Raw genomic sequence first — 23,312 nt, forward strand, 5'->3', positions numbered from 1 at the left:
ATATCAGGATCACTGTTGTATGAATTATAAGTGAGTATATATGGTAATCAAATTCATAACTTTGCCTGAGATGTTGCTTTCATTGATGATGTACTTGTAATGGAGTTACATTTCAAGCATTCCACATTATTGTTTAATTCAACATCATTATTTAGAGTAGTTGTGGTCCAGAATGCACATTTCTGTCCTTCGTTTTTTAAATCACAAGTTTTCTGGTTGATGCCCTGCAGAGTAAGTCATAGTGGGCTGGGCCCTTTGCAATGTACCCATGACAAATAGCTCTAGTTATAATCTATATTTAATTAAGCAAGAACAACAATATAAACAACAAATGTGTTGTAAAATGTTTAAGAAAATTCTTCTATTTAAACTGCAACTTTCTGGCACCAATTTATCAGCTTCTGATTTCCTGCTGCCTTTATCTTCTTGAGAAATAAATTTTACAAAACTTTTTTTATCATGTTACAAACATTTTTGTTTTTCTACGAAAGTAATGTCTTTATTTTCTTGTTTACTAGCAGCATCTTGCTAAGATAGCGAGCAACATTTGACCCCCCACTGTCTGTCTGATACAACTGTTATGCACAACCCTTCACAGAGATAAGATAAAATCAAGGAGTGCCTCATGGGATTCTATCTAAAGCTGCTTATGCGCAGCAAAACAAGGCCCACCAGTCACAAAACAAGCTTTTGTGTTCCAATTTGTAAAGTTCAGTTTTTCCCTTTACCCTCATTTGTGCATTAGAGACTCCAACATTTTAATTTCACCCCAGTTTTGACATGAAGTTTTGTCTTTTGTACTCAAATTCTGACACCAAGGGGATTTTTGACTTTTAATCTTGAATCCCTCAGGGATTCACTATAGTTTGATCTTCAATAACTTTGCTGCAAATGAGGTTTGAAACTTTAATTTTGTGGTTGTCTTGTTATAAGTATCTCCAAAAAAGTGTTGCTTGATTTTTTCTCTCAATCATTTCTCAACAGACAGCCATCATAGACAATTTACAGGGGGTGTCATAAGTTTCCCAGGCTGTCAAACCCCCCTATTAGATACTACATTCATTTCTGCGAATGACAATTACGTCAGATCACGTGGTCACTGTTTTTGCACTGGTCGATATCTGCTATTTAAAGTAACTGGGTCGTAATCTCCACTCTCCAATATGGCGGTCGCTGATTTCATTCAGTACTTACGAAGTTTTCACAATTATGAAAGATTCAGTAACTTAGGTAAAGGCTCTGATATTGATGTAGGCAGCAATTAGTTTTTATAAATTATCAGATTCAGATGACTTAATGATGTAGACGCAGACGAAAAACTTGTAAATTTCGAGTATGAGACATGGCAGCTACGGTTGGCCACGCGGCCTCACTGACATGACGGTGAACGAGTTCTCTCAAGGTTTTAAGGCACATAATAAATTCTTCTGTGAAAAATAATTACACAGCTATAACAATCGGACTTTACTCTTAAATTTTTCCACACATAATAGATGTGTACCAAAAATGTAAAATGGTTAAAATTGCTGTTAAACATAACATACACTACATTGCTTAACAGTTAACAGGCAGGCCTATGCATATGGAGTCCAGTAGGTAACAGGTGTTCTGTTAATAGCATGCTGCACTTTGTAACTATGCTCTATGAGGTAAAGGGTTAAAAACTGCCCTGGGTTAATTTAACACTTACTTGTTACTCTTGGGTTTCCTATCACCGAAAAGCCCGAAATTTCTTGAAAGCTGATCATGACATCACTGACTGATTGCAAAACAAACAGGAGTCTTTACCTGGTCGGCCAGATGGGGGAATTCTCTTTGAATTTACTGCAGATGGGTCATTGTGTAATGGTTAACACATTAACAGATTTGGCCCCGATCCCATCTGTAGGCATGATGAGGCTGTACCGTACTTCCGAGCTCTGCAGCATCAAGGTCATTTAAGATATACCAACGTGGGTGGTATTTAAAAAAAAAGCAGACAGATATAGCTCCAAAATGATACCAAATAATTTGGAAGTTCTAGTTGCACTACAAAATGCAGAGGGAAAAACCTCATTTTTTGGACTCATTTTTTTTTCTACCCAAAATTCGCTCGAGGTCGGAATGCGATTTTGTGTCCGGATTTTAGAACTTTTGGCCTCAGATCTAAGTAATATGAGCCTTAATTGCACACAGACAGATAATTCTTTGCAAAAACTAGGATAAGGTGGGCTTTTGGAATAAATTGCGGTCTCCATACGAAATGATGGGTCCATTAAGCAAAAAAAAAAAAAAAACCCAAAAAATACAAACTCCAACTTTTACCCTTCTGCTCATGCGCAAGCACAATAACCAATGGAAAATAATATTTCTATTACAACTAGGCATTAGTCTCATGGAAAATCTGTTGAAAGCTGATGTATTACGATGCATTCAGAAATAGCCCCCCAAATGTCTTTCCTACGCACATTTCAGGCAAAAATGACAAAAACCTCTGGGGCCGAATGAGTTAACCCCTGGTGACAAGTTAACGTGGCATGAGGTAGTAGCCTACTGCCGAGCTCTGTAGCATCATGGTCATGCATGATACACTAAAGTGGGTGGTATTATAGAAAGGTAGACAGATGTAGCTCTACAATGATACCAAATAATCTGGAATTTCTAGTTAATGTGGCAGGAGATAGTGGCCTAATGCCGAGCTCTGTAGCATCATGGTCATGCATGACCCGATTTTTTTCTTCCCAAAATTTGCCCATGGTTGGAATCTGATTTTGTGTATGGATTTTAGAATTTTTGGTCTCAGATCTAAGGCTTTAACCGGTATGAACTGCAAACAGACAGATGAACCTTTGCAAAAAGTAGAATAAGATGGGCATTTGGAATAAAGAGTGGTCTCAATACAAAAATAATGGGTCCATTTAGCACAAAAAAAATAATTAAAAAAATCCAATTTTTACCCTTCTGCTCATGCGCGAGCCAAATAGCCAATGAACACAACTTGGCAGTATGTTATTGGAAGATCACCGGGAAGTTGGTGTTTTCGGATGTATTTAGAAATAGCTTTCAAAATGTGTTTCCTACTCAAATTTCAGGCAAAACGACAAAAACCTCCAGGGGTTAATGTGTTAAGCAGCAGACAGGCAGTTTCTTTGTGCCCAGAATTGGGTCTATAGCCATAATCTTACATAATACATATTGACATTATCCCAGGTGCTCTTGACTATGAATTAAATGCAATAAGATATGTGTATACATGACCCATGAAGCATCAGCAAATTTTCCCCACAATGTGACACAAATGACTTTGATGTTATAGTCAATATTCACCCATTAACTCATTGTTACCTTTAGATTCTTTTATTTTTATGTCAAATGATGGTAAGAAACATTTTTTGGGGTAACATCTGATTGCACCCAAACACATCTATTTTCTGAGAGAATTTTGTTGGGCTGGAAGATTAGGTACATAGGTAAGAGACATTTTTAATTGGCTGTTTTGCTTTGTCTGTGCAAAGTGAAAAATTGACTTATTGGACTTGTTTTTTTTAATCTTAAAATTTGAACCCATGATATTCATGTACTGGCCCTTTTTTGCTACAAATCTCTTGCTTAATCATTTTGTAAATAAGAAATTGGGTCTCAATTTTTTCTTTCTTTCTGCTGTATATATCAATGGGAGTAGAAAGTCTAGATTATTTGGTATCATTTTAGAACTAAATCTTTCTCCTTCTCTGTAAATCCATCTACTTTGGTGTATCATAAATGAGGTCAGTGTTACAGAGATCAGAAATAGGGGACTACCTCATGAAGAATAAATCTGGCACACGGTATCAGTTATAAGATGAGTCCAGTTGCAAACCTTGACAGACCCAGCACTGCTGCTGCATAATGCATTGGCAGATCTGGGTCTCTGCAGTTTTTTTTAGGAGGAATTAGACAAACAAATAATATAGAACCTGGCCTGCAGGCACATTTTGTTATGGCAGACCAGGATCTTTGTTGTTTTTATTCTGACTTGACACATAAAGAGAGTATAGATGGTAAGCAAATGGTATACACCCAGTCTGCAGGTATGGTATATCTGGGTCAGTGCTTTCCACACTTCTCAGAATTGTGCACATTTTATTCATGGCTAGATATGGTGGACATAACTGCCACAATAACATGCAGCTATTGCAACAAGTACATTTTTTTTCTTCCTTTTTGGCCCATCTCTGGAATTTCTCTGAAGGGGCTAAGATAAACAATATTTTATACTGTTGTAACAAGTTGTATTATAAGGGCAAGATTTCATGCTCATTACATTTTGCTGATTGGGGATACAAGATTGTAAAAGCAATTGATAAAAATCCACACTCAGTCTTTGTCTTTGTTTTAATTTTTGCCCCAAAAGATGGCACTTCTGTCATGAGCTTATATTTGGGAATGTCATTTTTCAAAAATGTAAAATCACAACATCTGAATAATTTCAGATCCAAAATTGGTTATAGGAGGCAATTTTAGATGGTAATTGATGTTTGAAAGCTCCATATGCTTGAGGCCCAGCATGTTAAAACTGATCTCTGGTATTTTGTTTATGGTTCAGCTTATTAAAAGTTGGTCCCAAAGAATGACTTTTTCTGGTCAGACTGTGTGTCACCTTGTTGTAGTAGAGTCAACTCTACTGCAGTTAATAATTCCAGCTTGGATTGGCATGTCTGTTTTCCTAAATAAATATGAAAGAAAGGAATTGTCATTTTAAGGGTTTGGCTGCAGGATCATGATTCACTTGTATTAATAATAAGATCCAGTAGGTTTAGTCAAGCTACAGGTTCGAGAATCCAATATGAGTTTTTACACAGGAAGAAACTATTTGGATAAAAAGCACTATATATGTTATGGGCATATTAGTCTTGAAGACTAATTAGATATACTAATGCTTGGATGCATTTTCTCATAGCTCTCTTCAAGTGTGGGGTCAGTAGAGGTGGGTCACTGTGGGTGGGAATTTTCTTTGGGCTGAAAACTTGCTTGCTGCACCCTTATTAAACCACAGAAAATTTCTTTTAATATCAACTAACTGCTACTTAGAGTTTTGATTGGTGAAGTTTAGAGAAAGATATTTTCACTTCATTTCATTGTATTGCACAGATTATTGCCAATAAGGCCATGATCTCCCAACATAATTCATCTTAGCAGAATTCTAAGTGTTGAAAACTAATTATTCACAATAGCTTTGACCTGTATGTCCTTGAAAATGGAGAGGAGGTGGTGCATAATCATAGGGAGAGAAACCTTAATGATGCTGCAGCTGGTGTCAGGTGTCAGTTTGCCTGTTTATAAAGTGTGTGCCCATAGATAGGTTCTCACTTCCAACAGTCCACTCATTTATACACTTTATATACTTGCCTATAAGTCTATAAAAAAAATGGGGAAAAACAAAGATCCTGATCAGCGGTATCATAATGAACATGCAGATCAGTGTCTGTGTTTGTTCTTCTGATTACTCCATTGAAACTGCACAGACCCATATCTGCTTGCACATTATGCAATGGCAGATACGCGTCTATGCATTTTGCAGTTGGACTTGACTTATAATGAGTATAAATGGTAATCATTTAATTGCAACATTGGAGATCATTGAATTTAGTGTCAACAGTTTCCATGCATCTTCACACTACTGAGTCTACTACTGTTAAAAAAAATGAGTTTATTTACATGTCAAAACTACAACTATTGCTAATGAATAATATGCAACTTTTTTTTGTCTGTGCTGTTTAAAACTAGATTATATCTTGTCTGTCCACCTGTCTATGCCTAAAAGCTTGTTAGCAAAAAATATTTAACTTGAACAAATTAAGTTTCATGTGGATATTTGAAACCATATATAAATAATAAATGCCAGTATTATATGTATTTCATAAGGTGGTGCATATCTTATCAGTATTATGGTGTCTGTCCATTCATCTCTCTGTTTCCTGTTTCTTTTTTGCACAAAAACTTGAGTTCGCTAGCATATACTATTTCCAAAATATGCAAGTAGTTTACTTTTGGAGCAAGGATAAAATCTACTGGGATGAAATCTATTGATTTCAGGCTCAAAGGGTCACAGGTCAAGGTCAAACTGACTGCAAGAAGACAATCTGTTTCCATAATAATTTGATGGGGTATACCAGATGCTTTGTAAATGGCTTGCATTTGAGATAAGAAAGACACCTGATAATTTGGACATGAAATGTTAAAGGTCATGGTCACATTGTGTCTAAGAAGCATGTGAATTGTATCTTGAGTTCTTCATCACCTTTTCTGACCAGACTTTAAAATGGTTTGGATCTGAGACAAGATAAATATTCAGTTTGGCACCACACTACAATGGGTGGAGTTGAAAATTAATTGAATCATTTGTTAATTATTTTTTTGTTATTTATTTGGTTTTCTCCAACTTGTTTTTCTCCCAATTTACCTATCTAATTACATGTAGCAATCTATCTGCTCTTAATGCATACTCATCTGCATATCTGTCAAAATGTTTGTGTAGTATATATCTCTGCCTATCATTCTAACAGTTTCCATCCTTTTCATTCTTCTTTCTCCTCTATCATACTATCCATGGAACATGATCTTTTCTCAATGGATCATTCTGTCTGCTGGTTCATCTTTTTTATGCATCCATATTGTCCATAAATCCATTCATGTTTCTGTGCAGACTTAGTCGATTCACCCATCCACCCAACAAGCTGTTGAATTAATTTCATTCACTCTCATACCCACACACCCATCTAAATGCCATTCACTGATAGTTTTTCATTCTGACACATATTTTTCATTATTGCTTGATGAAGTGAAATCTGTCAGTGTTCATTAGCATTAAGTATTTAGATATTTGAGAGTTGTGATAAGACAGTGGCAGCTCTGTATATAATTGTGTAGGAGTAAACCAGGGAAGCATATACAGAGGTTGAAGTATCATGTTGTTTCTATACATGTGGGTTTTGGTAGCAGCATCAGTCAAAGAATTTCTCCCAACTCATCCTTAGCAGCAGCTCAGAAATAACTAATACTAGGACTGCTGTATTATAAACTGCCTGCCTGACAGTAGTTAGGTAGCCAGCATGCCTGCACATCAGACATGTGTATGTCTGATGTTTGCCAGAAATATTACAGACTCTTTGTAAAAACCAGGTGTTGTTACCCCTTATGTCTTGAATCTTCAAACATTTTACACTGTACATATCAAGCTTAAAGATCAGATATGGAGGTTTTTGATTGAACATTTTTTCCTTCAGATCTTCCATACCTCAAACACCCACATTCAGTGCTTTTATGATTTAATTCCATAGACTGGTAGCTCTGTGTACATCACTGTGTAGGAGTATAGGCAAGCATAAAACAAAAACATTTGGGTATCATATTATTTCTGTACATGTAGGTTCTGGTATGAGCATCAGTCATGGAATTGCTCTCAGCTTTCACTCCTTAGCTGCAGCTGAAAAATGATCAAATTATGGCTGATGTGTTATATTGATGCCTGCCTGCCAATAGCAGGTAGCCTGCCTTCACATTTGGCTGATGTTTACCTGAATGCTTAGCTTGCAGACACTTCTTTGTAAACCAGGTGTTATGTTGGTCCTTTATGCCCTGAATCTTCCTTCTACATATAAACCTCCAAAGTCAAATTTGGAGGTTTCTGTTTGAACTTTTTAGAAATCTTCCATACCAAAAACCCCATACTCAATGCTGTTATCAATTTCCATAATTTACAAATTATTGCATTTCAAATTAGTATTTTCTGAGCCTTTCTTCCTTAAGAAATTAAAAGAAAATTGAGGTTGTCAACCATCTAGTTACCTGCAGTCTTTCTTTTTGGATAGCATGCACTTGGATAAAGGAAGAAGCCTAATGATTTTGTTGTCAGAGGTCAGGGTCACTAACTGAAAGGAGAAACATGGTTTCTGCACAGTAATATTAAATCTGTAATCACAAACTTGGACCACTCTTCAACCAGTAATGTTCACCAAAGTTTGTGGACAACTTAAATATTGAGTAAGAAAGAATTTTTTTTTATTTTGAGGTCAAATGACAAGGTCACTTTGACCCCCCAAAAAAGTTTTTTGTGTATTAACAAGGTATGAAAGGGGCCTGTTGATTTTGAGATCAAATTAATCAGTGGTCAAAGTCATTATTGCTGAAACTATTATTGGTTTTGCAGAACAATTTTTGTTCTAAAGTAAGTTCCTCCAGCAAAACTTTGCAAATGGCTTGTTCTTAAGACAATACAAAACCTTTTGATTTTTGGGTTTAAAGGTCACAGTCATGGTTAAATCTGTTAAGAAGATAATGCTTTCTGCGTGTTAAGTTCAGTTCAAGATCACATACCTTGACCAAAGGTCAAGGTCATTGAGATCCATTTGTCATTAATCTCAGAGTCAACAGTACATTACTAGTAGTGTCTACATGGAGGACTGTTAAACATGGGACAGACATATAATGCATCATTCTTCACTGTACTTATATTTCAGGAAAGACAGATATATTGGCCACAGTGTTGGCAATGCTGCAGGTGAGCTTGGACAGCCTTGCACCTGGGCCTAAAACTTGATGACCCATCAGTTATAGATTTGCTTAGCAAGCTAATTTGTGTTCATTACTGTGGTTAGAAGACCAGGATCTAATTATACATGTATATGAGTACAGTGTATTGCAGTTTATGCAGTGTATCAATTGCAATTTGTGAGGAAAGATTAATAAATCACAATATGTCATTGTTTTTTGATTGACACATATTTGGTAACATGGCAGCACACAGCCAGTTTTTAAGCCAATGCAATCAGCCATGAAGGGAGACAATTCATGAGTGCATGCTTAATTAAATTGTACCTATGTCAAATGGTCCTTAGTGTTTCAGTTATTTAATCATTCATTTAAGCATTTCTACAAAAGCCAAAAGCTTTGCTCACTCTTGAAGATTGCAGTCAGGTGGCAAGTGAGTAGATGTCTTTGTTGTGCAGTCTCTGGCATAAAATAAATTGCAACCAGAGAGTTCTGATTTGAGATATAGGTTTCTATAGGTTTGGATCCTAAGTAAAGAAATTTGTTTCACCCATACATGATCCAAAATAATTGATTCTAAAAGAATTTTTTCTCAGTTCCTGATAAGGCACTGCAGGTTCACTGGCAACCATATTTCCAACCATCCTAGCAAAATCCAGAATGAGAAAGGAAAATTGTCTTAGCAGTTGCTGGCAGTTAGATACCAGGCTCTCTGCTTTTTCTTGTGTTTGGCACAGTCATTTAAAAGAATTAACATTGAAGCCCCCAAATACAATAACTTGAATAATGAATCCAAAGTTATTCACCAGTTACAGTATCTGCACATTTTTTGCAGTCAGTGAATGTGTCTGCCTTCAGTTAACTAATCAGTGTAAAACTAAGCTTTGATAACTTTTTTTCAAAATCACATTCAAGCACTTCCTTCGTGCCACTAAAGTTATTTTGAGGATGAACAGTCTTCATTTGAAACTAGTCACATTCAGTTTTATATTCTAGAAAAATCTCTGTAATCCAGAGGTTACTTTTTCCCTCATTCTGGAAATATGACACTCTTTTACCAGCAATGAAATTGGCAAGATTGTTAAAAGGAATGGAAACAAAATCCCAGTTCAGCTGGGAGGTAAGGACAAAGGTATCCATAGTTATAATGTGGTTACAGAAAGATATCATTGGTGGCAATCTCTACTGCCCTGTCTTCATTTATTCTGCTTTTTCTTTGACCATGAACTGGTCTGAGCAGGGATGGCACTGACATTACTACAATTGTCACCCAAACAATCACCAACCACAATATTTTGTTGCCAATTGTAAAAATATGTCGACATTTACATAATACAGTACTACTCGTTTATCTCCATATCCCTGTGACCATGGTAATAAAAAAAAATAAACAATTGAAATTTTGATTAAAATTGAAGACAAAATTAATCTGAAATGCATGCATTGTTGATCTCGTGTGATGTCACTAGAGGTGAAGAGGGCAAAACTAGTCATGATATTTAAAATGACTGCTCTGCAGCCTTGTGGGCTACGATAATATGCTAGACCCTGGTGTCATGAACAGTAGCAACAGTAGATGTAGTTGTAGTGCTTCCTAGGAAAATCATTCATCTCTGTGTATGGTTGACTATAGTTTTTTTTCAAAAATCTATGTGCAGTGGGAGGCTGTGTTTTAGTTTTGCAGGCAGTGCATCATCCGCCATAATGATAGCAGCACACTGTAAAGGAAACACTGAAAATGTGAGGGATCACCTTACACTCATGGAAAAACTAGAAAAAAACTGTGTTAGTAGATAAGACCATGAACTAACCATCACTTTGGACTTCATTAACATGACCAATGTCATCTCGTGGGGTCCCTTAGGATATGCAGGGTTCATTGAAGTTACCTCTAAGCAGCCATTGTTATCTGATGACAAATCAACTACATATATTACATTGTTTTGCTTATATAATAACACTCCTTGCAAGTAATATTACAATAACTGTATTTTTGAACATAATGCATAGATGATTATGACCAAGCTGTTTACTGGATGATTATTAACATTTTGGCTGTAGATGCATAAATATGGCAATTCGTGTCAATTCACTCTTTCGTCTTTTTTTTTTCTCCTTTACAGAATAGCGTTTGTTGAAGCATTAGTGGATTTGACTGTATTCCTTTTCAAAATACCAAAACATCTTGATCCCAGTCTGATCATTATTTTTAACAGCAGTTTTTATCTGCACTGGCCTGACCCTCCCTCTTCATCCCAGTGTGGTAATACATCAAGAACGTTTGAACTTTGCACATCTTTTTTCTTCCTTACAGAACTGGTTTTGCTCCAGGTATGCAGCGGAATGACACTCTCATCTGCTTCCTGCTCACAAAATGAGAATATTCAGTCATCCATTGCCTACATCTGCATCAACATGTGGGACATAGAGCAAGAACATTTGATCTCACCCCGTCTAAGAAGACAGGTCTATCATGGCACACTGCTAATGCTCAGTGACTCCCAGCTTAGCCATTCTTCCCTTATGAATGCACTAGGTTAGTCAAATAAGTAAAAACAACAGGTTTTAAAATGAATGTATATTTTGATAATTCTCTTTATTGACATAAATACAATAATATATATTATAAACCAATGTTCCCACATTTATTACACTTTCTATGATGGATACACCCTTTGGCTTCATTTTCCTTATTTCTGATTGTTCTGTCTCAAGTATCCATATCCTGTTTTTGATAGGGGTAAGGGGATAGTATCCATTATTGCTTTCATCACTCTGATGTTGAATTTTTCCTTGAACCTCTGAACTGTTGCCTGTAGGGATATTTCCATTGTTATGCCCAATAGATGTGGTTCTGTAGTTTTCTTTTTTATTCTCCTTATTATTTGTGGTGGTTCTTTAACAAATACTTTCCTGCCTCCAATTGTTCTTTCTCCTGGTGGTAGTATGGGCTAGGTTCCCATTGGCCGTAGTATATACCCTTTGAAACCTTTCCTGTTAAGTGATTCAGTCAAACTAATAAAGTCCTTGTTCATAAGTAGTAAAATGTCATTACTTGTAACGTCACCCTCTTACTAAGAGGGGTGGTTAATTGGATTTGGCTGGCGGTATGTAGGGGATGGCCTCCCTTGATTTTATGGCCCAGTGTGAGTGGATAGATAGAACATCAACAGAGAATTGAGCAAGACTATTGGGAAGATATAATGCAATACCAGCCCCCTTAAACAAGAAAAATCACAAAATTTAATCAATAACAATAGTGGCAACTCCAATTCAACCTAAGTTATGTCAACAGAATTTAATAGCAGTGTCTGATTTGGATTTATTTCATCATAATAACATGTGATTGCATCACCTTCCTCTCTTGACCCTTGTATCACACGTCTTCCTATTCTGTCTAGTCTCCCTATTCTGAACACTTCATCTCTTTCTGGACTTCCTAGTCTTTTAGTGTGAACAAAGACTTCCGTCTTTGGACTGTCCCGTCTCTCCCAGAAATTTATTTCCCTAATGGACAGAATTACCCCATAATTTCCATACGGCTCACATTCTATACGTACATAAAATTCCCTCACTTACGTTACTCAGAAGCATAACTAGCTATCTGAACACTGCACAAATTTTGACCTAATTCAATAGATCATTGCTCTCACTTCACAGCGACCAACCATAAATTAACATGAGCGATGTATCTAACATTACCATATCTTTTAACCTACACTACGACATGCTCGATTACTATTGCATAAAATTCACAAAATTCTGGCTCACAGCAATCCCTAACCTATAAGATTATTTAAACATTACAAAATCAGATATAAACATGTGATTGTTGTTAACTCATAATCATTATCATCCTAACAGAGAAAGGAAGTTATATAACCCTATGAAGTCCTACACATATGAAAATTTGGATCGCATGCAATCCATCAATTCTATCAGTGAACTAGTAGCTGTAAAATTAAAGAGATACATTGCATAACAACTCTAGCATCAACAGATTTCCATGAAATTGAATAAAGGATACATAATATGGATCCTAGTAATATCAAATACATTTGCATAAAACAAACAATCAAAAATAGAAAATTACGTGAAAATTTAAAATTGCATACCTTATTGCTGTTCTCTTTCAGAAATTGTGCATTCTAGAACTAAAATCTGTCTATTCTTACAAGACAGTTATCTGGTCCCCTTTTCTTGTTTAACGAGGAAAGCACTATTCTTTTTTAGCCTTCCTCGAAACACAACTTATCCTCTCAGGAATTTTCGGACTAAAGAATTTCAACCAAGGTTGTCACTTTAAATTCACATTACTTCCAAAGTGTACCCCATAATTTACTCTGACCGATCGTATGCAGCAGTTCCTAAATTTTCCCAGGATAATTATTTCTTTTGTCAGATTTTGGACAGTCTAGAATCTCTAGACTACATTGCATATCAACTTCCCTTTAAAAATGACTATTTGATACGGGTTCCTATCAAGCAGTTATGGTTGGTTGCTCAGTAGTTTACTTTCTCAGCACAGCGTTGAGATGCCCCAGTCAAATCTCAATGAGTTGTAGATGCTGGCCTTTCAAATTTAGCATTGACATGGGGGGGGGGGGGAAGCAAAGAATAGAGGTTGAAGTGACCCATCACAAAGAATTTTCTGGCATAAATGTGATAACATTTTAATGCTTAATGCATTCAACTGTAAGGTTCAATACTTGGTCTTCTTTCCAGGGGTATTTCTGTCATATCAATTTCTTGTGTGCCCTCCTTATATGCACATTCTAAAAAGGATCCATTCTCCGTCTCTATTCATCTGTTCCCAACATATTTCTCCAGTTCTATCAATTCTTTGTTTGCTGCCAATTTTGTTATTTCACATGCAGCATATGTTTCTCACTCTGTATTCGTTTCAGGTAGTTTCTCAACAGTTCAGTATTTTCTGTTTTATGTTTTGTGAATTTAGTAAATTTATTCTTCTGTTTCTGCATGTTTGCACTGAACTCCTTTGAACTGCATTTAAAATTTCCGTCCTGTGGACTTTCAGGTGGTTTGTTTTGTGCATGCCATTGCAGATGAAAATCGGAAGACTTTACTTCTCAAGAATTAGTATCAGAACCATTTGTCTTTTCCAGCAAACTAGCACGATTACATAAAAACTGCTTGATACAGACAAATGAAATGGAAGGCATGTTTTGAAACATGGGAATTTGACCTGACTTTCTTTTCTTTCCATTGTTTTTTTTTTCATTGTTAGCACACCTGGCCATAAGGCCATTCTTTGAAATCCCTTCCACATTTGTTTCCTAAAGCAGGATACATGGAGAAACGTAGAATCAAGTGCACATAATATAATTCTAGAGGTTGGTGGTAAGGCCTTGTCAAGCATGAAAAACTGAATTCCTGATAATGAAAGCATGTTGCAGGGGAGGCTTGTAGTACAGTCTGTTTGAACTCTCTTTCATAAAGAATAAAAAGTTAAAGATATTGGTGAATTCTATTTTCTTTTTGTTTTTAATATGATGCCACTTTTTTGTTACCTGATATTGGACCCATGTCCCCACATTTTCCATTCCTAGAAAAAAACACCACTAATTCTTGCTTGAAAGCTGTACTGTATTGGATAAACAATGCTGATGAAGAATCAATTATGGATGAAGACGCACACAAATTTTTTAAAAAAAACTTGACAAGTTTGTTTTCATGACATATGCAGTCAACAGAAATGGAATGAATTCAAACAGAAAGCATCCATCTGATATTTCTTGGCCAACTTCACTTGGACATGGCTGTTAGACAGATGCATCTAGTGCAGTTATTTCAGGCACACTATGGAGTAGTTACCATATGTACCTGCTTAAAAGTTGAGTCCAGCTGTCAACTGCACACACCCAGATCTGCCATTGCATATTGTGTCGGAAGATCTGGGTCAGTGCAGTTTGTTAGGAGGAATCAGAGGAACAAGCAGTATAGACCCTGGTCTGCAGGCACATTATGCTATGTCATTGTTGTTTGCAGTATTATTAGAATTATAAGCGAGTATATACAGTATACATTTTTATATACCTTTCTTACATTTGGCATTTATGCCATGGTTTTGTCTGTCTACTAATATTTTCTTCCTGGTGCATCTTTTTAGGTCTACTAGCCATTGACAAGAAGAGTTTATGGGATAGTCTATTGTCCATCCTCCATCATCATCATCATCTGTCCATCCATCCATTAGCATAAGTTTGTTAAAATGCTTCTCAATATGGCCTCAGCTGGGACACATTAAAGAATATGGCCAAAAACAACAGAAGTGGAAGAGCTTTGTTGCTGCCACATGCACAAGACAAGGAAGCTTAATGGGCATTAACCCTTTACCTCATGCAACTGTCTTTGGACGCCTCTACTCCATTCGCATGGAAGCGCCTTTTGACGCCTCTACAAGATTTGCATGGAAGCGCCTTTTCACGCCTGCTGTAAACATCAGCCATTTTTAGCTGGTTTTCATAGCGCCACCTTTGGGGAAAACCCCCCCATTAGATACTACTGTCATTTCTGTGAATGACAATTACGTCAGATCACGTGGTCGCTATTTATGCACTGGTAGATATCTGCTATTTAAAGTAACTGGGTCATAATCTCCACTCTCCAAAATGGCGGCCACGGATTTCATTCAGTACGTACAAAGTTTTCACGATTAGAATCACAACCACGAAAGATTCAATAAATTAGGTAAAGTCTCTGATATTGATGTAGGCAACAATTAGTTTTTATAAATTATCAAATTCAGATGACTTAGTGATGTAGACGCACACGAAAACCTTGTAAATTTCGAGTATCGGAAATGGCAGCTACGGTTGGTCACGCGGCCTCACTGACATGATGGTGAACGAGTTCTCTCTTGATTTTAAAGCACATAAAAAATTCTTCCGTGAAAAATAATTACACAGCTATAACAATCGGACTTTACTCTTAAATTTTTCCACATATAATATATGTGTACCAAAAATGTAAAATGGGTAAAATTGCTGTTAAACGTAACATACACTACATTGCTTAACAGTTCACAGGCAGGATTTCATTCAGTACTTATGAAGTTTTCATGATTAGAATCACAACTATGAAAGTTTCAATAACTTAGGTGAAGACTCTGATATTTATGTAGGCAGCAATTAGTTTTTATTGATTATCAAATTCAGATGACTTTGTGATGTAGACGCAGATGAAAAACATGTAAATTTCGAGTATGGGAAGTGGCAGCTACGGTTGGTCACGCGGCCTCACTGACATGATGGTGAACAAGTTCTCTCGTGATTTTAAAGCTCATAAAAAATTATTCCGTGAAAAATAATTATACAGCTATAACAATCGGACTTTACTCTTAAATTTTTCCACATATAATATATGTGTACCAAAAATGTAAAATGGTTAAAACTGCTGTTAAACGTGACATACACTACATTGCTTAACAGTTCACAGGCAGGCCTATGCGTATGCTGTTGACTAGGTAACAGGTGTTCTGTTTATAGCATGCTGCACTTTGTCACTATGCTCTATGAGGTAAAGGGTTAAGTAAGTTCTTAATATGGCCACAATGGTGGCTATCTTGAAAATATTGTTATCTCCACTTTCAAATTGATGGATTTATCAACATGGGTTTTGACCCTTAGACTTCTTATTATACCTAATTGGTGTTGAATGAAAATGATGCCAGTCCTGCATCCAAGATGGCTGCCATGGCAGCTGCTGTGCAAATCTCATTTTGACTACTTCCCCTGAATGGATGATTATTATGACATGGGACTTTGACCACAAGACTTCTAATTAGGTCTGCTTTTTCATAAATGACTATGGTGCCAGTCTGACATCCAATATGTCTGTCACATACCATAGCCACACCCTCTGTGTCAAGGTCAGCATTAAAATAAGGAAAAACAAGTTGGTATCATAACTCCATATACGGGTGTAACATTTAAACCAAGGAAGATATATTAATAAAATTTAAGACAGTTGTATATCTTTACTTGACAGTGTGTTCAGTCATACCTAATCCATGCCTAAAGGTCAAGGTCCCAAGAGACAATATAAGTCTCTGGCTTTTTTATATATATCTTTCATATCTCTTTTTAAAATGCAAAGGATGATTTGAAGGTTATATTGTGCCCATGGCTTCATAGTGCCTTAACCCAAGTCACCATAGTAGCCAACCAGGACTGATTCATTGGTATGAATTGAACCCACACCCTTCTGGTCATGAGTCCAGTGCCTTACTCACAGAGCCACCATGGCTTCAGCATATTTAAGATGGTTTAGATTTTTGTACTAAAGCATTTTTTTTATATATCATGTCTATTTTGGGTAAAATTCGTGTTAGATGTAATTGTGTAAAAACCATTTGACACAGACAATTAACATTTGTTGGGGATGTTTGTATTCATATATAGATGACTTGGTTATGTTTTGACTTTGCTGAGTCAGTTATTAATTTGTGAACTTGTTCGGTTTCAACTGTTTTGGCTGCATTGGAAGCATCAAGTTTTACAACACGGATTTACCTTGTATATGAATGATTGTCAAATCTTTTTGCATTGTTGTCCTTGTACTATAGTAAGTACTTGTAAGTTTGGACCCATAATGATAGCACAGCATCAGTACTAAATAACATCTGGGGGGTGGGGGTGGGGCAAGGAGAGTGCAGTTGCATTACAGTTTTGTGGATAAATAAGGTCTCCTGGGCTGTAAGGGATAATAATTGGTTCAAAATTAACACAAATCCACTAATTGCAGTTAGTGATTTTGCTGATGGATCATGAGGACCTAGTTGTCACTAATCTGTTGGAGCAGTAAAAATTGCTATCATTACAGTTCACAAGTGGTCATGAGTTGGCATTTCCTTTCATGTTTAATTGATCTGGGGTTTTTTAGGTGTTAGATCCTGCATTTGATGAGGTATAATAAATGGTCTCACACAAATAGAGTGGGGTTAAACCCTTTATCAACTCTTTAAGTGAATTAGTATGATTATTATCAAAATTATCTTCTGGCATGTGGAACTATCCTGTTGTTTTGCCATTTGGCACTAATTTGATTACTGATAATCTCAAAAGGTACATGGTTTTAGGCTAGTACTGGAGAGTCAAAAAAGGTCACATTTGTTGACTCAACAGATAATCCAGAATTGTAAAGAACAGTGTGCTTTAATATTTAGAATATTGTGTCAGTGCATTGAATGGTGACATTTGTAAACATGTGAAGTATTTGCAAGGTATGCGGGCACCAGTAAAATGGATCTAATAATGATGATCATTAACTTGCCAGATGTTAGGGTGCATAATCCTAAAGTTGCCTTAAAGCTGTGGCATGCTTCTGGACTAAGAAGCAGACAGCCAGAGACTTGGCTCTGATGATGAATTAGATACAAAATATGAACTTTCAACCTTTTTCTGTGTGTCTTATTGGCAAAATACAGTTAATATTGTATTCAATTGATGTTAATGAATAATAAACGCTGCAGTAGAAATTGATCTGCTTCTGTCTAATTTAGCAGGATCATTGAATTTAGGCAGATCAGTAAAAATCTTATTTTGTTAATTCTGTGGGTTAGTGAGAAACACAAATTTCTCCTCTCATTTTGATTCGTTTTTGTGTAGGCACCTGACATTAATTTCATTGGAATATTTATTGTCACTGTGAAGACTTCTACAGAAGAATAAAAAACTTCTGACGCCTACCCCATGTACCTCACCACCATAAGATTTTTTTTTATGATTTGGAAATAAGATAATATTTTACTATGATGACTACAGGAGATTTTTACATTTTTATCTTATAAAAGAAATGGACACTAATGTGGAAATTAGATTTTGTTAACTGTATGATTCACTTTGTATTCAACAAGATAACTCAACTGGGAATTGTTGTATTTCAGACAGTTTTGTTTCCAAAAGATAGCTTGACTGGGAGTTATTGGATTTCAAACAGTTTTGCTTCCATAAGATAACTTGACTGGGAATTGTTGGGTTTCCAACAAATTTGCTTTCCACAAGATGACTGTATTTTGATTTTAAATATTTTGTTTTCACATGATAACTTGACTTGGAATGATTGGATTGGATTTCAAACAATTTCTTTTCCATGAGATAATTTGACTGGGAAGTATTGGAATTTAAGCATTTTGGTTTTGCACAACTTAAATTAACTGGGAATTATTTTACTTCAAACAATTTGGTTTCCATGAGATAACTTGACTGGAAGATATTGGATTTCAAACAGTATGGTTTCAACGAGATAACTTGACTGGAAATTATTGGATTTCAAACAGTTTGGTTTCCATGAGATAACTTGACTGGAAGATATTGGATTTCAAACAGTATGATTTCCGTGAGATAACTTGACTGGGAATGGGAATTATTGGATTTCAAACAAATTTGATTTTCATAACTTGACTGTTTATTATTGGATTTCAAAAAAATTTGGTTTTCATGAGATTACTTGCCTGGGAATTATTGGAGTTCACACATCTTTATATTGAAGAAACCTCAGGTGAGTTTCATTTTCAGCCTTCTCTGTCATTGCATAACATCATTGACAAGAGTTATAACCCCTGATTGCATGCCATTTTAACTAGAATTTACTATGTAGTGTTGGATATCAATCAAATTTGTCATTGCTTATGCTGATGAATCTTTGAATGGATTAGATTTCCAGTATTCCATGTCATTGTTTATACTGCATCTGAAGGACTATTATCCAAACTTTGGTTTCCTAAAGCATTTTCCTATGTTTAAATGAATGGAATGTAAATTGTTGTCAGCAGCCCTTTGTAATGCACTCGTTGCTAATAGTTGTAGTTATTTTTGCCTTTCAAACAAATTGGTGCTTGATGGTGATAAGACCTTGCCTGAGTTCATTTGTCAATGTTCTGCATCATTATTGCATTTCAAATTTAGTAGGCAGCTTGATCGTGGATGAGACTCTGACATAGTTTGATTGTCAGTGTTGCTTAGACACATGTTCTGCATGCAGCAGCATCTTTTAGTCGAGTTATGGTCTCTGATTTGCAGACGTGCCCATTTTTCTTTTCATGCAATAACTCCTACGATTCCTATTGCATTTCATCCAAATTTGATGTGAAATTTAATATGTTGAGAACACCTTGGCATTGGTTTAAGTTTTAAATATTTGACCTACATTATCATTTAGTGGAATTATGGCTCTCAATTTGGGACCCACCCACTTTTGTTTCCACTTAGTAATTCCTTTAATTAACATTGGATATCAAGAAAATGGTATATGCAGCTCTACGTTTGTACAACTTAAGAAGAATTGGATTATCAGCTTTCTGTGATATCATTTTATTGGCATTAATGCCCTCTGAATGTTGGACCAACATTTATGCATTCTTTTTGATAACTGATAAGTTACAGCATTCATAACTACTGTCAGACATTGTCAAATATCAGCATAAACATCTTTATTCATAGCATATGGCAGTGAACGAGTACAACTCAGGGTTGTATGTATTAATAAACACACCACACAGTGAGTTGTTGCACTGTTTCAGAACAGTACACCTCGATTGAAAAAGAGAAACAAATCATCCAGAAAGGAGAAATATACAAATTTGTGCATAAATATAACCTTCAAATCATATCAAACATATCACTGTGAAATTTGAAGACTAATCCACAGATTAGCCAGAGTAATAAACTTTGAAGTTGTTTGATGTTTTGGATTTTCTCATGAAGTTAGGCTGACCCCACACCTCAATGTTACTGTAGTGTTGTTAACTTTCATGTCTGGAACAGTTCATTCTTAATTAGCTTGTTTTCATCGGGTCAGAATATTACATTTTCAAAACAAATATAAGTGTTGACATGTTCATATATTTCTCTTTTATTTCTTATTCATAGCAAAAGACAAATCTGATGATGTAGGTTAAACATTTTAACCATCAAAACATGTGATTATTGGATGATCATTATGAGTGGCTTTTTGACAAACAATCCTAATTTGTTACTGTTTTTTTATAAAAGAATTTCTTTCCACATTATATGCAGGTTCACATGTTATTGAGGTAGTGTTGAATTGACGAAACCTCACTAGGGTTCGATTGTAAGTGTCTTTCATCATCAGTAGCATTCTGTCATTGTCACCTTAATATTATATCACTACTTTCATCAGCCCTTTACACAACTTCATTTCCCTACTTATCCACTCTCTTCTTATCCACTCCCCTAGATCCAACCAAAAATGGTGGCATAATTTCTTGGAATTTGTTTGTTTTAATCATAATCCCACTTTGAGAGCAGTCATTATGTAGGATTGATGTAGCCCATTTGTCTGCACATGCATCTGTCATGCATCAAGGTATCTCTTGGACCATCCAGCCAGCCAGACAGCCATCCATCAATCCATCGGTGTACAGTGATTCTTATTTCAATACAAATCCATGGACGATTGAGATAGGTATGTTTTTCTGAAACTGTTCTAGATACTTTAACTGGGTCATTCTGATCCTGCTTTGTAGGGTTTATCAGCATTGCTTAAAAGTCAGATCCAGGCTATAATTTCAGTACTTTTCTACCTAAAGTCACCAGTGTTTCGGTGCAAATAAATATTTTGATGAACTTCTTTGTCACACAACAGCTGGATTACTGTGACAAAAGCACCCATGATATAAAAGTGGGAGTATTTTTGTTAAAGCTTCTTGGATGATTAAAAGTTGTTTGTAAATCACAGAAAAGCCCAAAAATGTTTTCTAATACTTTGTCAGTTGCCTACAACCTATTGAGATTGTATGTTTACAGAGTTACTGAAGAAGTTGCTTCAGAGTGATGATGGCTGCCACATATTGATGACCTTGACCCTTGATGGTGGAGTTACATTGCTGAGCTCTCTGAAGAAGCTGTTGCTAAATAAGAAGTATGCGATGCAAGCAGCAGTTGCACAGATTCTATCGACATTGCTGTCCAAACCCACAGGACCACATTATGCAGGCGACATACTGGATTCAGACTTGGCAGGTATTGCATGTGAAGAGTGGGCATCTGCATACCTGTCATACTCACAGTGTTGTTTTTGTTTTAGATTTAGGAATGTGTTTTGAGGTCTCAAGGGCAGGAGTCAGTGCATGTGACCAAAAATAGTGATGTTGTCTGATTAAGAATAAGCAGTCTTTCATATAAGTATATTGAACATGATTGGAAATTCTAATATTTATAGGTTACTGCATTTGTATGGGAAAATATGAACGAGTTTTTCGAATGGAAATACTGCACAACCTTGGGAGTGCAGTATATCCATCTGACAAAACGAGTTCATCTTTTCCCATACAAATGCAATAACCATTTTATTATATGCTAATTTTTTTATTCTACCTAATGCTTCATTATATTAACAAAATACACTTCAAGAAACAAAGTAACTGAATGTAAGGAGGATGTATTTGCACTTATCATCGAAATTACAGTACAATTTCAAAATGTGTAATTAAGATTGAGAACCTATGACATGGCTCATGTAATTTGGATTTGCAGAACTAAGAAAGTACATTTTGAGGAAATTCAGGATGTATAACTGTAAGTAAATTTTTTGGCCATTCTTATCACCAGCTAAAGCAGACAGTATATAACTTGTCACTTTTATGTTCTTTGTAAGGACCCTTTCTTGCATCAGTTGTATAGCTAGCCTAAATCCGAATCATTGTATGAAAAATGTTATTGTGGCATGTGCCAAAGCAGCTGATATTTGGCAGTCCATGAAACATCTGCTTTAGTTCATTCAGAAACCAATAAACAAATTTAAACAACCACAACATAAAGCGCCACTACACGAGTGTACATGATTAGTTTACAAATCAAAAGTGTTTGCATCGGTGTCCATTGTTTGTTTACAATAGAAAGTAGTTCCTTTATGCACTTGAATGCATTGTGTGTATTTGTACGCAAGTTCAGTATTGGGTAATATTGCACGATTCTGATAATGTAAAGTTAACGGAGAAAAAAATGAGCATATGATAAGTATAAAACAATTCACTTGTTTATTTTTCAAAGCTTTAATACACTTGCAACAAAAAATATAGTTTATAGACTAAGCATTGTCAAATATCAATGCCATACACATAACACATGTGCAAACACTCACATCATCACAACCACACTGACATTAAATAAAACTTTTTTGTCTGTGAAATCCGTTGGATGGCAAAATATGTGCTTAATTTAATACAGTCTTTGCAGCTTTCAGTAGTTCAGAAGCTTTCAGTAGTTCAAAGGGGGTTTGTAGGTAATGCAAGTACCATTATTTTCCATCATTGCACTCCCTAAATAGACTAAATGATACTGTTGTCCAAACCACCCTACTGGATTTTGTTCATAACAGCCATAATGCTAGCTTTGTTAGAACCGTATCTGATGCAGTTTGACCATAAGATATGCTTGTCTCTATAGCAAAATGAAATATATCACATTTAGGCTGACCATTTCATTAGGAGAAAGGGGAGAACAATAATATTTTCAAGTTTAATTGGGAATTTGCAAGTGAATATAGCAGTAGTAGTAATAAATGCCTCTGTCCAGAACTAGTGTTAAGGCTTTATCAACACAAATCAACTGTGCAAACATGAGCATATGCTTATTATTAATGTTCAGTGAATATATTTCTGATTCCAACTTCATTGAAGCTTGTTTGACATTCTTACTCAGTGCAATGATGTGTAATAATATCTGTTCTTCAGAATGTCACTTTGATGTATTAGACTTCAGACAAATTGGGTTGTTCTACTTTGTATACTTTACCTATGCAGATTAGCTAAATGGACTCAC

At 35.8% G+C, this 23,312-nt stretch overlaps 1 protein-coding gene across 4 annotated transcripts in view; it reads left to right on the top strand.

Annotated features, from left to right (window-relative positions):
- LOC149803010 (meiosis inhibitor protein 1-like) overlaps positions 1-23,312 on the top strand; it is a 216,338-nt gene that overhangs the window by 68,160 nt on the left and 124,866 nt on the right. For 3 of the 4 annotated variants that reach the window (XM_089952558.1, XM_089952560.1, XM_089952559.1), the window contains 2 exons: positions 10,823-11,044; positions 21,297-21,512. In XM_089952558.1, coding sequence (XP_089808684.1) covers positions 10,823-11,044; positions 21,297-21,512 — 438 coding nt within the window. Of the gene's footprint in view, positions 1-10,822; positions 11,045-18,770; positions 19,030-21,296; positions 21,513-23,312 lie in introns of those variants that run through there. The other variant, XM_089952561.1, reaches the window with a different exon arrangement.

This window comes from Sinohyriopsis cumingii, chromosome 3, assembly GCF_028554795.1.
Source record: "Sinohyriopsis cumingii isolate HCF-2022 chromosome 3, ASM2855479v2, whole genome shotgun sequence".
In the NCBI taxonomy this organism is placed as follows: domain Eukaryota; kingdom Metazoa; phylum Mollusca; class Bivalvia; order Unionida; family Unionidae; genus Sinohyriopsis; species Sinohyriopsis cumingii.